Consider the following 16433-nt stretch of genomic DNA (forward strand, 5'->3'; position numbering starts at 1 on the left):
GCCTCGGCGAAACATGTAGGACCTATGTGATCCATACTGCTGTTCATTGTCTTTCTATTATGTTTGGATATGTCTATGTCTGCTCTATGCTGTTTTTAATGTTTGTATTTGCAATTTGAATAAAATTAATTTCTTTTATAACTGTCCTGTGTTTAGATTTTCTATCACAATTCACCACCAATCATTGCCCTTGTAAATCCCATGCGTTTAGAGAGGTGCAGCTCTGGCATCCCTTCAGCCCTTTGGCTTGAATGAGTGCCGGGCCTGCCCCTAACCATTTCTTATAGAGATGTGTTACACACAGAGTGATAATTTCAAGCATTTCTTTCTGTTATTTTGATGATTATGGCTTACAGCTAGTGACACCCCAAAATTCAATATCTCAGAAAATCAGAATATTACATTAGACAAATAAAAACATGTTTTTTGTTACAAAAATGTTGTCTTAGTGAAAAGTCTGTCCATGTACAGTATAGGATTAGGGATGATCGAACGGTTCGGGTCGACCATCGGTTCGGCCCGAACATTGGGTGTTCGAGGTTCGGCCGAATTTAGAACTTTTTGCTCAAAAAGTTCGGAATTCGGCAACCAGAACCGGCCAAAATGCAATGGGACAGGAAATGGGCTTTAAAAGCCCGTGATTGGACCAGAAGCATCAGTAAAAGCCAATTGAGGGGCAGGAGAATGCTAGGAATGTGATTGGAGTGACTAGGGGGTCCATAGTCCAATCATTAGTGAATACGCCCCCCAGTATATAAGATCGCCCCCGCCAAATTCCTAGCATTCTTGTACGGGACATGGAAGAGAGTGGAATGCTGTTCTGTTCTAATGTGTTACAAAGTGTCATTTAGCTATTTTTAGTGTGAGGAAAGGGATACCTAGTGTAGTTAGAGTGCTCCTTTTACACTTTAGTTAGCTTCAAAAATTTAGTTTCTGTAGGGAAAGTGTTAAGTGTAAGGGGACCGTAGTGTAGTGTAGGGTTAACTGACAGTGACTGCTATGGAAGGGTGACAAAACCCTTCCATAGCAGGGTGACCGCTATAGAGAAATGATCATTTCTCTGAGTTGCTTCGGAACTGGAATATGGCTTCTCACCAACCAAGCATTTTTTAATGCTTCAGGGGTTGCCACTGCCAGTGCTTTTTTGAGGACATGTTTGATGTCAGACATGACATCTGAACATGTGTATAGGGGGTATATATACACATATATGTCTGTATATATACCCCTAGACATATATAGGTGTGATAGTAGCAGAAATATATGCTTGCGCTAATGAAATCATTTACAGTAATATATTTCTGCTACTATCACACCTATATATGTCTAGGTGTGTATAAACATATAAGTATGTGTGTATATATACCACTATACACAAGTTCAGATGTTTTGCCTGCCTCAAAAGAACCCAAAAAAATGTCAAAAAAACGCTAGCGTCAAAAAAAAAAAATGCCCAGGTGTGTTTTTGCTGGCATTTTTTTTGGGAGTTTTTGGAGGCAGGCAAAACATCAGAACTTGTGCACAGTACCACTATACACAAGTTCAGATGTTTTTCCTGACTGCAAAGAACCCAAAAAAATGCCTGCTATTAAACCGGCAAGGTGTGGAAACCGAGAAGCCATACTCCTGTGCTGAAAGTGTTCTAATACAAACAATCCTTTTTTTTTATGGTTCTGGACATGCTACAGAGCTGAAAGTTCACAGGTACACTGTTAGACCCCCCAGACACAAAATCACACAAAAAAAGTTCTTAAAAATTGTCATTTTTGATAAAAAAGCCAATTATTGAAAAAAAAAAGAGATTTTTTGATTTTTACTTTGCATTTAGTATCTGGGGGGCCTATAAAGTGTACATGTGAAGTTTCAGCTCTGTAGCATGTCCAGAACCAGAAAAAAAAAGATTGTTTGTATTAGAACACTTTCAGCACAGGAGTATGGCTTCTCGGTTTTCACACCTTGCCGGTTTAATAGCAGGCATATGTGTATGCTTGTGAAGGACCTAAGGTAGGTTCTGTATTTTGGGTGGAAGGTGGAAGATTTTTCTATAAAATAAATTGTGAAAGGCTGTTCTGAAATCCTGGTTCCTCAGACTGTATATCAAAGGATTGAAGAGAGGAACAAGTATTGCGTAAAAGACGGACACCACTTTGTCTGCAGCAAAATGCTGGTTAGGGCTTGGCCGTAAGTAAGTAAACACAGAGGAGCAATAAAATATGAAGACCACGGTCAGGTGAGGGATACAAGTAGAAAAAACTTTACTCCTATTGTCCTTAGCTTTAATTTTAAGAACAGTATTGAATATATAGACATAGGGCAGGATGGTCAGTATCAGAGACCCGCCTCCAAAGAGGCCACCCATGAGAAAGAGGAGCAGAATGTTGATGAAGATGTCACTGCATGAGATCTGAAATAATTGAGGAAGGTCACAAAAGAAACTTTCTATAATATGTGATCTGCAGAACGATAATCTTAGGACAGAAAGTGTGTACATTAAAGAATAAGTAAAACCAAAACACCACACAGTGAAGGCCAACTGTACACAGACTTTCCAATTCATGATCTGTATGTAATGCAATGGCTTACAAATGGCGGTATATCGATCATAGGACATGGCGGACAACAGGAAAACCTCAGAGCTGGCAAAGAATAAAAAGAAGAAGTATTGGGTTATACAATCTCCCTTGGCAATCTTTCTACTCTTGGTGTGAAGGTCAAATAACATTCGTGGGGTGGTGACCGAGGAACTGCAGAGGTCTAAGCTGGCCAGGTTCCCAAGGAAGAAATACATAGGAACATGGAGGTGAGAGTCGATGACTATGAGGACAATGATCAGCAAATTCCAGATTAATGTCAGAAGGTAGATGAGAAGGAAGAGGAGAAAGAGAGGGAGCTGAAGAGCCGGAACATCAGACAGTCCAGAGAGAAAGAATTCAGCTGTTTTATTCCTCATTATAATATTTGTATTCATATTTTATCATGAAAACATTCATGATGAAAGCAAAATTCACCTCTTCAATCCATTGTAGGACTTCATTTATGATAATCCAAAGTATCAAATAAGGAAAACTCCAAATGTTGACAGAAAATTTGGTGCAGAATCTCCTATTTTTGCTCAGAAAGCGAAGTTCCTGCAGAATACACAGAGCAGAGTGACATTTAATTTGTACTTTATCCAACATACAGAGAAAATTCAGCTTTTACTGCAACATCAGAAATAAAAATATTATTTTTCCTAACCAAAATATTTATTTTAAACCACTTACCGACTGCCTAACATACATTTACTGCGGCAAAGTGGCTCTATTGCATGAAATCACCTACCTGTACATCATTTTGTGCGATAGCCACTAGGTGACACGTGCGATCACACACTGATTGGACAGAGGGGGAGCCAATCAGCAGGCCTGGCAAGCCCGATGTCCACCGGTCACCCACGATTGTTCCAGAGAGAGGCAGAATGACGGTCTGCCTCTGTAAACAAGGCGGATTGCCGTTCCGCAAGGGGGCAAGATGGAGATCTTGTGTTTCTGCTAAGCAGGAACATGGATCTCTGTCTTCTCTCAGCCAGTGTAACTCCCACACAGTTAGCAAGAACCCCTTAGGGACACATTTAACCCTTTAATAGCCCCTGATGTTAATCCCTTCCCAGCCAGTGTCATTAGTACAGCGACAGTGTATATTTTTTTTTAGCACAGATCACTGTAATAATGTCACTGGACCCCAAAAAAGTGTCAAAAGAATCAGTTAGGTGTCTGATTTGTCCCCTGCAATGTTGCAATCCTGCTAAAAATCGCTGATTGCTGCCATTAATAGTAAAAACAATTTAAATGTGTAATGGTAAACAGGATCGGCGCTAATAAAAAATAATATGTGATGAATGTGCTAATGATCAAATCCGTGTGTATACATAACCTCCAGCTGGATACTATTCACCGTTTCCCATGGTAACAGCTATGCTACAAATACCGGCAGCGAGTCACCCACGCTCCTATCCCTTGATAAAGTCACATGCGTAGTGACGCAACGCGTCGGGAGGAGCCAGGTGACGTCACTTCCGTGTCTACGGCCATGACCGGAAGTTGTGATTTACCGCATCGGCGGTCAGCGTTTTTGTTTATCTTTCATTGTGTAAGTGTACTACTTTTTACCTAATAAACCTTTTGGGAACATACTGCACGATGATGGCCCCTCTGTTATTATTTTCTCTATGAGACATCTGGGCACCATCTTGGTCATCAGCGAAGAGGAAGTTGCTGCCTTTCATCTTGGGATTACATCTCCAGCCATAATTGAGCTATCAGAGGGATGTCAAAGGGAAGCTTCATTTTCACACACGCATGTTTTTTTTTTTTTTCTACTATTATTAAACACTTTAGGCTACATTCACACCTGAGCGTAGCATTTTTCGCGCATTTTTTACCGCGATTTCACCACGATTTTTACCGCGATTTTTGTGCAGGCGTTTTTAGATTGAATAGAGATCAATGGAAAACGCCTGTAATCTGCCCAAAAAGAAGCTCATGTACTTTTTTGAGCGTTGGGCGTTTTGTATACAGCGTCAAAACGCTCAGATGTGAACAAGGGCCATTGAAATGAATAGGATTTGTCTTGTTGGGCGTTTTGAGAGCTGATCCTAGAGCAGAAAAACGCCCCAAAAACGCCCCAAAACGCCTACATGTGAACGGAGCCTAATTGAAAGTGTTATAAGAATACAAGTAAGGTTACAAAAAGTGTACAAAAATCCAAGACCAAGTGGTAACAAACAACCTTAGTTGGGACAATAACAGGTACCGAATGACATGTAATATATGGCTAGTAAACAGGTGAAGGTCAGTTGGGGAAAACACAAAAGCGAACAGCGAGAAGAGACCCAGGAATAGGGCAAGATGTGCATGGAAAGCAGCGCTCGAGTACCAGTAAGTGTCTGAACTGAATGTTATATTCCTCCCATTAGAAAAGTGAACCCCTGGAACCCCTCGGCCGGGTCACGGTCGAGAAGCGGATCCTGCAAATGGAACCAGAGGGGCCCCCGGGCACACAATCGGGGGGGTCGGGCACCCCCAAGGGGAGCACACTGTGCCCAAGACCCCCGAGCATGCACCAGAGGAGGTTGAATGAGGACCAGCCTAGGGGCACAACGAGCGGGGAGGGGGGGTTATGCCGATAATTAAGCCAGGGAGGGCTGGTACACAGGTATGGGCAAATGGTAAACTGGTATCTCCTCTTACCAAGGTACTACGATGTTACAGGAGGTAAGGGGGAGGTAGAAGGGGAGGATGTTGGGATAAGGATGACGAGACAAGGACAATACAACGGGAAAGGAGGAGAAAGAAAAGAGAGAAAGAAAAAGAAAAAAAAAAACGGGGGAAGAGGAAAAGGGAAAGGAAGAAGAAGAAAGAAAGAGAGAGAGACATTGAGGTAAGCGGCCATTACACACTATTTTTTTTGGACGATATAGAAGGACACTTTATTTGTTTATTTGAAGAAACATAATTTTCACATATTTATGAGTTTTCTGGATATCACTTGGAATCATTTGGACTTACCTTTCTTTGTTGCACAGGACTGAATATTATTACACACCATTCAACACCACATGAGAATGAGTGTATTTCTTTATATATCACAATTTGTTGGATATTTTTCTCATTCTTTGATTGTTTGCACCATTTTTATGAAGCACTGTGTTATGTATACACACTGAGCATTAGCACATTAGCACATTCATCACATATTCCTTTGAATTAGCGCTGATCCTGTTTACTATTACACATTGCTATTTCACGGTTGGGGACACCGATTCAGATTGGCAGCTTTTTCATGTTCATTTTTCTATTTATTTATCTTGATTGATTTATTGCACCATCAGACCCTTTGGGTAGCGCGCTGATCCTCGTTCCTATAAAAACAATTTAAAAATATCCCCTAGTTTGTAGACGCTATAACTTTTGCGCAAACCAATCAATATATTGGGATTTTTTTTTTTACCAAAAGCATGTAGCAGAATATATATTGGACCTAAACTGATGAAGAAATTTGATTTTTAAAATTTTTTTATTGGGTATGTTTTTTAGCAGAATGTAAAAAATATATATATTTTTTTTCCAAAATTGTTGCTCGTTTTTTTGTTTATAGCGCAAAAAATAAAAACCGCACAGGTGATCAAATACCACCAAAAGAAAGCTCTGTTTGTGGGGATAAAAAGGACATACATTTTATTTGGGTACAGCATCAAACAATTGCTCAATTGTCAGTTAAAGAGGTTGTAAACCCCAATTTTTTTTTCAACCTGAAAGAGAAACCCATAATGAGCTAGTATGCATCGCATACTAGCTCATTATGAAATACTTACCTTAGAATGACCTTAGAATGAGCCCCCGCCCGATGTCCGCTGCATAAGCTGGTAACAGCTTGTAAACAACAAACCTGATTAGATAAAGCAGTAGCGGCCCATCCATTAGGGGCGAAAGGGGCGCCACCCCCCCTATCCATGCATCTAGCCCCCTAATCTATATGCAGGGCACCCGATGCATGGGTTCCAATAGGGGCTTTTTTTTAGCATGTGATTAGAGCTAGAGGCTTTAATAGGCTTCAAAGAAAGGGTGGGCTCAGGGCGCAGATCACTCAGCACCCAGTTGTATGGCAATAGCGAATAAATATTCACTATTGTCACACTGATTCTCCTCCCAGCCAATCAGGAAGAGGGTTGTGAGACCCCTTTCCCAATTGGCCAAAAGGAGAAGCGGTCTTACTGGCCACTGGCCAGGAAGAGGGAGGAGACACACAGCTGGAGGAGAAGCACAGTGGCTCAGCCCTCCAGCACTCCCCAGCTCAGATAGGAGGAAGGAGGAGGTAAGGAGGCAGTCTGGCCGATCGGGGGGGGGGGGGAATATGGTGTGTTGTTTTGCCTGCCTGTCGGCCATCAGTCATTCCACCCGTAAAGGGAAGGGGAGGGGAGGTGCGTTGGTTTGCCCCCCCCTGCCCAGGAATTACCGAGCACCAGCCGCCACTGAGATGGACAGATGGTGATAGCACGGGCCATGAAAGGTCCACTTTATGGAGAAATCTGGGGTCTGTTAGACCTCAGAACTTTCCTCTGGCCTCCAAAGCATCTGATCAGTTTGATTAGATGCTGCACACACTGGTATCAGCTTGTAAACAAATAGCTAAAATTGGAGGTCACAAAATTCTCATTACTTCTGCTTTCTGACATCACAGAGTGGAGGCGGGTCCGGGTATACCTTCCTCCCCAGTGGGCCTGTACACTCTGCCATGTCCGGCCAATGTGGCTGGTGACAGATTGCACCAGAGTGCTGTTTATAGGACCAAGGTACTGTCATGAAAAACACATTTTTAGACAAAGCATATCCACTACCTTTGATCAATGAAGCTTTTGAGATGTATAAAGGTAAAAAACCACCAAAAAAGAGTCAACCTACGTCACATCAGACCCTTAGATTTACCACCACTTACCACTTTCAACATAAAAAAATGGAAAAAATTCTGGCCAGACACTGGAACATTTTACGGGAAGACCCTAATCTTAAAACCATAATACCGGAAAGACCCAGGGTGAGTTATCGAAAGGCCTTAAATTTTGAAAAATAGAGTGGCTCCTAGTAAAATCAAATCTATCACTCCGACTACTTCTGTACCGATTCTCATTCCCCTTAAAGGAATGTTCCAATGTCGGAAACCTTTATGCAAAATGTGTTTGTTTGTCAAACACGGCCAAATCTCCTTTCAAACAAAAGGTAAAAGTTTTCATCTGGGTGAATTTTTTAGCTCATCAGATTTTGTTATATATGGCCTGTCCTGTCCATGTGGGCTGGTCTATGTGGGCCACACCATTCGTCCAATTCGCCAACGTTTTCTATAGACGGCTCATTCAAACCCTACGCTTTTTTCATCTTGATGTTTGTAAGTTGCTCTCCTTTATTTTTATATTAAAATCTATGGTTTTACACTATGGAGCGCTTTGTTTTCTTTGCATAATCTTGCCATTGGACAACTTTGGAGAACCCTGCTGAGTCACCTTGGCCTTGTTATTTTGAGGACATCCCCAACAGACCGATATTGGCTTTCTTTATACCTTTGTCTGGTAAGCGGCTGGGGTGTTGGTGGTGGTCCCCTTTGAACTTTATTGGGCCACTTCTAGTTGCTCATTTCCCTGGCTTTTGGCTAGTTTCATTTTCCTTTTGGTAAGCAGATTGGATCTAAGGGTGTTGGTTTTACTATCCACTTTGATATATTACATGTCTGGTAAGCAGCTAGCATCGGTGGTGGTATACACTTTGGGTGATTTACATTACTATTGATCACTATTGGTTTTATTACTGGATGATACAGTATTACGCTATGGAAGCTATTATCATTTTTTACATGCACTTGGCATTTGACTATTGAGACATCATGGAAATCTGAGGAGTCATTCAGGAGCCGTTCGACCAGAATTGATACTTTGAGATTTGGGCAAATTATTTACCTGTATTTGGTAAGAAGATTGTACATCTAGTGGCTTCACCAGCTTCATCTTGGATTATATACAGACTTCAGATTTTTGTAAATTCATTTTTTCAATGAACATTTGAACATTGTTATTTGTGATTTCATACAGCCTAGTGTATGGTTTATCACTATTACTAGATTTCACAATTTGTATAATATTTTTGAGCTAAATATTATTCATTTTTAGCGCAAATTATTTATTTACTTTGTTTTAGTTGTTTTTCGCACTTTAACCACTTAAGCCCCAGAGGATTTGGCTGCTAAAAGACCATGGGGTATTTTGCGATTCGGCACTGCGTGACTTTAACAGACAATTGCACGCACAAACAGAGCTTTCTTTTGGTGGTATTTGATCACCTGTGCGATTTTTTGATCATGCACTATAAACAAAAAAAGAGCGTCAATTTTGCAAAAATAACAATATTTTTCACATTTTTTACATGAAATTCCCCCAAAAAAATGTAAAAATCAAAATTTTTTAACATTTTCGGCCGATTTGTTTTATGCTACATATGTTTGGTAGAAAAAAATCGTAAAAAGCGTATTTTTATTGGTTTGCGCAAAAGTTATCGCGTTTACTAACAAAGGGAAAGATTTTTGTCATTTTTGTTGTTTTTTAACGCGTAATGGCGGCGATCTGCAATTTTTTTTGCGGTACTGCGACATTGCGGCGCACAGATCGGACCCTTGACTGACATTTTTGACACTTTTGGGGTTAACAGTGACATTTCTACAGTAATCAGTGCTATATATATGCACTGTTACTGTAAAATTACACTGGCAGTGAAGGGGTTAACTTTAATTGAGAGGGAGGGGCTGTGTGTGTCCCTAGGGGCATGATTCTAACTGTGATTGGCTGTGGCTTGAGCTGTAGGAACAATGATCAACGGTCCTACATAGTAGAACCGTATGTGTGACCAGCGGACATCGGGTCCGCCGGTCACACGCGCGGGGGGGTCCGTGACCGCTCCCCAGAGCCTCACAGGCTAGTGACGTACCGATACGTCACTCTGCCTGTGAGGGGCGGACCGCCGCAGTATATGTACTTGCGGCGGTCAGCAAGTGGTTAAGTTGCTGCTTACCTATAGGAGTTCAGCGCAGTTATCCCTCTTTGTGATTTAATGAATATATGCTTACTAACGTGAGTGCATAATTGTATTCATTAAACCTGTTGCATAAAGTCTACACTTAGAGGCTCCTCTGTCTGTCTTTGTTTTAGCCCTGTGGAATCCCTGGCCTTTGGTTTCTGGATGGCTGCCCTACATGGGGGACTTTTTCTCCCCCTGTGCCATTAATGACTTTTAACTCGATGGACTTTTGGTTTGATATGTGATCAAGCGCCTGTTAACATTGTGTATTTCTGTTTATAGGGCCTGTGCTAGACTTGTTCTAGGGAGGACATCATATGAAGTCCACCCAGAACAATAGGGTTCCCGCTCAGGCATCATTTTATAATGACCTGAGTGGGAAAGCAGATAAATAGGACAAAATATATTTTTATATAAAGTTTTTTCATATTATATTATACTATATTAAACCATTAAAAGAAAAATATGTATATATCTTAGTTTGTTTACATTTTATTTTTGTCTATGGATTGAAAAATATAATTTTGACAGTTTCAAAGACAATATCACCAAAAGAAAGCCCTTTTTGTCAATATATATATTTATAGTGCCTTGAAAAAAAATTTCATGCTCCTTGAAATCCACAATCTTTCATGTTAAAACCAAAAACATAAATGTATTTTATTGGGATTTTATGTAATAGATCCACACAAAGTGGCACATAATTGTGAAGTGGAAGGAAATTTTTTTACAAATAAATATGTGAAAAGTGTGGCGTGCATTTATTTTCATCCCCCTTTACTCTGTTATGGAGATGTTTAAGCAGGGTTAGGTTATAAAAATCTCCCAAGCTTTGAACATCTCACGGAGCGCTGTTCAATCCATCATGGGAAAATGGAAAGAGTACGGCACAACTGCAACCCAACCAAGACATGGCCGTCCACCTAAACTGACCGGCCGGGCCCCTACCAAGACATGGCCGTCCACCTAAACTGACCGGCCGGGCAAGGAGAGCATTCATCAGTGAAGCAGCCAAGAGGCCCATGGGAACTCTGGAGGGGCTGCAGAGATCCACAGCTCAGGTGGGAGAATCTGTCCACAGGACAACTATTAGTCGTGCGCTCCACAAATCTGCCCTTTATGGAAGAGTGAGAAGAAGAAAGCCATTGGTGAAAAAAAGCCATAAGAAGTCCCATTTGCAGTTTGTGAGAAGCCATGTGGGGGACACAGCAAACATGTGGAAGAAGGTATTCTGATCAGATGAGACCAAAATTAAAACTTTTTGGCTTAAAAGCAAAACGCTATGTGTGGTGGAAAACTAACACTGCACATCACCATGAACACACCATCCCCACCGTGAAACATGGTGGTGGCAGCATCATGTTGTGGGGATGCTTTTCTTCAGCAGGAACAGTGAAGCTGGTCAGAGTTGATGGGAAGATGGATGGAGCCAAATACAGGACAATCTTAGAAGAAAACCTGTTAGAGTCTGCAAAAGACTGGGGAGAAGTTTCACCTTCCAGCAGGACAATGACTCAAAACATCCAGCCAGAGCTACAATGGAATGGTTTACATCAAAGCATATTCATGTGTAAGAATGACACACAGTTCAGACCTAAATCACATTGAGAATCTGTGGCAAGACTTGAAAATTGCTGTTCACAGACGCTCTCCATCCAATCTGACAGAGCTTGAGATACTTTGCAAAGAAAAATGGGCAACAATTTAATTCTCTAAGGTGGTTCTACAAAGTATTGACTCAGAGGGGTGAATACAAATGCACGCCACATATTTCAAAGATTTATTTGTAAAACATTTTGAAAACCATTTATAATTTTCCTTCCACTTCACAATTATGTGCAACTATGTATTGGTCTATCACATAAAATTCCAATAAAATACATTTACGTTTTTGGTTGTAACATGACAAAATGTGGGAAATGTCAAGGGGTATGAATAATTTTTCAAGGCACTGTATACATTTTATTATTATTACAAAACTACAAAGTTATTGCAGAATAAACATGTATTAGGAAAAGTAAAAAAAAAAAAAAAAAAAAGCTCTGGTTGACAGGGGTTGTACCGGTGCGAGAGCTGAAGGGGTTCAGTAATATTTCAGCCTCATACAGTAACTATGCAGTATAATAAATGGGGGTCACATTTTGCAATATTGTATACAGATATCTCCTCCACAAAGATGTACAGATATAAATACAAACTCTTGTAGCACATGCAAATATTTGCTTATTATTAATAATCTGAATATTTTACATAGAAAAGAATTACCAGATAATTAAAAAGTGTTATATTCTCCTTAATATATTAATAGTTTTATTGCTGTAGTCAATTAAATATCCAATACAGGAATTCATGTTGCTAAATAATTTAATAAATGGTTAAGTTACATTTCTATCAATCCAAAAAGGCGATGAGCATTTACAATGTGTGTTAGGGAGTGACAATGCCATCAAATGTATCAGTTTGGACTTGATATAAAATGTGTTTGTTTTTCTTCTTAACATCCATTATATATAATTTATTTTCTTTGCACCCAAAACTATATTTAAAGCAAAAATAATGATAATAAAAAAAATATAATGCCTGGTATCAATAAATACACATAACAACAAATTTAAATAAATACCAGAAAAATTCCAGACTATTAAATTGGTAATTGGCAGTGGCAGTGGTCATCTTGGAGGTGTTTGGGGTCGTTATGTTGGAAAACTGCCCGGCTACCCAGTCTCTGAAGGGAGGGGATCATGATCTGCTTCAGTATGTCACAGTACATGTTGGCATTCATGTTCCCTCAATGATCTGTAGCTCCCCAGTGCCGGCAGCACTCATGCAGCCCCAGACCATGACACTCCCACCACCATGTGAGGCAAAAAGAGATGACCGCACTCCGATGTAAATCAAAAATTGGAGTAAATTTATTCCACATCAAACAATAGGCAACTGGAACAACACACTGTGAATGCAGGACACAAAGGCAGACGCGTTTCACGACTTAGAGATGTCGCTTACTCATTGCCAAGTCAATCCCTCACTCCCACCACCATGCTTGACTGTAGGCAAGACACACTTGTCTTTGTATTCCTCACCTGGTTGCCGCCACACACGCCTGACACCATCTGAACCATATAAGTTTATAAAACTCTACAAACAGAAAAGAAATGCTGAGATCACTAAATATGAAGATAAATAATATATAAATGAAAAATAGATAAGGACATAAATTGATTCCCATGTCAATATTTAACACTTTATTAATATATCCAGTGAAAGATCAAACACAGGAAATAACCACGTGAGATATAAAGTCACAAAAATGAAACATTTCATAGATTATTAATTCATGTTTCCATAAATCAAAGAAACACATGAGGATACAATGTGTAGAGAGTGACAACAGCATCATATTTATCATCTTGTACATGAAACATAAATATGTGTCCAATATGTTACACTGCATCTTATGTCAATCAATTACCGATATGTACAATGTGATTGTGTTGGATCAATAGTTACAAAAATGAAATAAATAAAATAAAATGTGACTCTTTACCTGTCCTGTATCTTAAAAAGAATTCAACATATTTTCTGATCTGAGACCAAATCAATCAATGTGATCGGTGTCATGTATTATGAAGGAGTTTAGCTGCAAGAAAAATAAAAAACATTCTGTATCCATTATTTTATTTCAGACATTTACAGATGACAACAATTGGGATGAGTCGGTTTTACAAATGAAACAATGAGTGAAATGTAACGTACCTGTACAACAAATAATGAAGGAAATAAATACCTGTGAATGGCCAGACTGGTAAAATGAAGAATTTTCCTTGTTTTAGCTCCTAGCCCAGATTTTGTCAGTGATCCCCCCCGGCAGAGGGGGGAGGGGAGTCTCCTCTGGAAGGGTCAGCTCAGTGCTAGAAGTCTGATGTGGAGATTTTGCTGAAGAAAAGTAAATGACAATATCAGAAAATCTATGTGACATTTCTGGTCACAATACAATTTCATTCTCCGCACATTCATATATTTATAATAGAGAAATTCCCCCTGACACCCCCGGAGCACACAGGGGGGAGATCGGCTCTGTGTTCATCTGAGATTCATTTAAAACACAAATCCTCTGGAAGATGAATCTCTACAGAAAATCAAACATCATCGGAATTTATTTTCCCTCAACGACACACACCTTGGGCCTTTAGAAATAAATAACTGATTTTAGATTTTCCAATCTTTACCCTTTCATCTCCTATCCCCCCTTATGTATTTATACATAGAAATCATATCCCCCCTAATGTATTTATAGAGTATCTCACAAAAGTAAATACACCCCTCTCAATTTTGTAAATATTTTATTCTACCTTTTCATGTGACAACACTGAAGAAATGAGACTTTGCTACAATGTAAAGTAGTGAGTGTACAGCTTGTATAACAGTGTAAATTTTCTGTCCCCTCAAAATAACTCAACACACATCCATTAATGTCTAATCCGCTGGCAACAAAAGTGAGTACACCCCTAAGTGAAAATGTCCAAATTGGGACCAAAGTTTCAATATTTTGTGTGGCCATCATTATTTTCCAGCACTGTCTTAACCCTTCTGGGCATGGAGTTTACCAGAGCTTCACAGGTGGCCACTGGAGTCCTCTTCCACTCCTTCATGACGACATCACAGAGCTGGTGGATGTTAGAGACCTTGAGCTCCTCCACCTTCCATTTGAGGATGCCCCACAGATGCTCAATAGGGTTTAGGTCTGGAGACATGCTTGGCCAGTCCATCACCTTTACCCTCAGATTCTTTAGCAAGGCAGCGGTCGTCTTGGAGGTGTTTGGGGTCGTTATCATGTTGGAATACTGGCTTGTAGCCCAGTCTCCGAAGTGAGGGGATCATGCTCTGCTTCAGTATGTCACAGTACATGTTGGCATTCATGGTTTCCACAATGATCTGAAGCTCCCAAGGCCTGACAGCACTCTCATGCTGCCCCAGACCATGACACTCCCACCACCATGCTTAACAGGCAAGACACACTTTTCTTTGTACTCCTCACCTGGCTGCTGCCACACATGCTTGACACTATCTGAACCAAATAAGTTTATCTTGGTCTCATCAGACCACAGGACATGGTTCCAGTAATCCATGTCCTTAGTCTGCTTGTCTTCAGCAAACTGTTTGCAGGCTTTCTTGTGCATCATCTTTAGAAGAGGCTTCCTTCTGGGATGACAGCCATGCAGATCAATTTGATGCAGTGTGCGGCGTATGGTCTGAGCACTGACAGGCTGACCCCCCACGCCTTCAACCTCTGAAGCAATGCTGCCAGCATTCATATGTTTATTTCCCAAAGATAACCTCTGGATAGGATGCTGAGAAGTTGCACTCAGCGTCTTTGGTGGACCATGGCGAGGCCTTTTCTGAATGGAACCTATCCTGTTAAACCACTGTATGGTCTTGGCCACCATGCTGCAGCTCAGTTTCAGGGTCTTGGCAATCTTCTTATAGCCTAGGCCATCTTTATGTACAGCAACAATTCTTTTTTTCAGATCCTCAGAGAGTTCTTTGCCATGAGGTGCCATGTTGAACTTCCAGTGACCAGTATGAGAGAGTGAGAGCGATAACACCAAATTTAACACACCTGCTTCCCATTCACACCTGAGACCTTGTAACGCTAACGAGTCACATGACATCGGGGAGGGAAAATGGCTAATTGGGCCCATTTTGGACATTGTCACTTAGGGGTGTACTCACTTTTGTTGCCAGCGGTTGGTTATACAAGCTGTACACTTACGACTTTACATTGTAGCCAACTTTAATTTCTTCAGTGTTGTCACATGAAAAGATAGTGAAGGTGTACTCACTTTTTTGAGATACTGTATATATATATATATATATATATATATATATATATATATATATATATATATATACATATATACACAAACAAACACACACACACATATGTGCGTCTCATAAAATTAGAATATCATCAAAAAGTTACATTTAAGCTATACAATCCTATTTTAAATATACGCACTGCACTAACCACCGGGAAGGGGCACTTAAACTACTACATAGGAGCTACCTTACTCCATCCAGATTGGTCCATATGTATAAGGACTCTTCGGATGCATGCTGGAGAGAATGTGGGGCGAGGGGCACAGTACTCCACGCATTTTGGGAATGTAGGAGACAGCGGAGTTACTGGGTGGCCATCTACGCTTTGGTGGCCGCGGTTACGGGTCTGAAACTGCCAATGACGCCTTCATTGGCTCTACTGAACTTGGGTATCCGGTCTATTCCGAAAGAACATAGATGTATTCTCTCACATATTCTAACGGCGGCTAGAATTAATGTGGCGGCGGCATGGAGGTCTACCAAAATCCCCACGGTCTACGAAGTTATCAACGGAAATTTTTTTTAGCTCGGGAGATAATTCCCAAACATTCCAGCAGCAATGGAGAGGGTGGCTAGATAAATACCCTAATTGAGCACGAATTTTATTCACTTGCTTGTAAAATGGTATTGCTGATTGTTCACTGACTACAGGAGGTTTTGTTTGTTTGGACTGTCCAGTTGATAGTCTACCGGTTTTCAACTTTTGATTGTTATCTACTTCATCCTTTTTATGTATCCTATCACAGCAGAGTGCCTCCGGGGCCTTTTATGTCCCATACTCCCAGCAAGACGGGAGGAAGAGGTGGCATTGGCACAGTAAGCTCCCAAGGGGGTGCCGAGCTCCTTGGGTACCTCACCTGGGACTTCAGGGGCACCCTGGCTATATCATTTTGGTACGAACTTGGGGTTCCCTAAGGAATTAGCTAGAACCCTGAGGAGCTCTGCGTAATTTATGTA

The 16433-nt window shown here is 40.6% G+C and overlaps 1 protein-coding gene across 1 annotated transcript; it reads right to left on the reverse strand.

The window, feature by feature from the left end:
• Window positions 1-1999: 1999 nt before the first annotated feature.
• LOC309558370 (olfactory receptor 5B12-like) lies at window positions 2000-2950 on the reverse strand (the record flags this gene model as incomplete). Its single annotated transcript, XM_082261447.1, has 1 exon — window positions 2000-2950. The coding sequence occupies one exon, from the start codon at window positions 2948-2950 to the stop codon at window positions 2000-2002; it is 951 nt and encodes a 316-aa protein (XP_082117573.1).
• Window positions 2951-16433: the final 13483 nt, after the last annotated feature.

The sequence above is a fragment of the Pelophylax lessonae genome, assembly GCF_965119305.1.
Source record: "Pelophylax lessonae genome assembly, chromosome: 6".
Classification (NCBI taxonomy): Eukaryota; Metazoa; Chordata; class Amphibia; order Anura; family Ranidae; genus Pelophylax; species Pelophylax lessonae.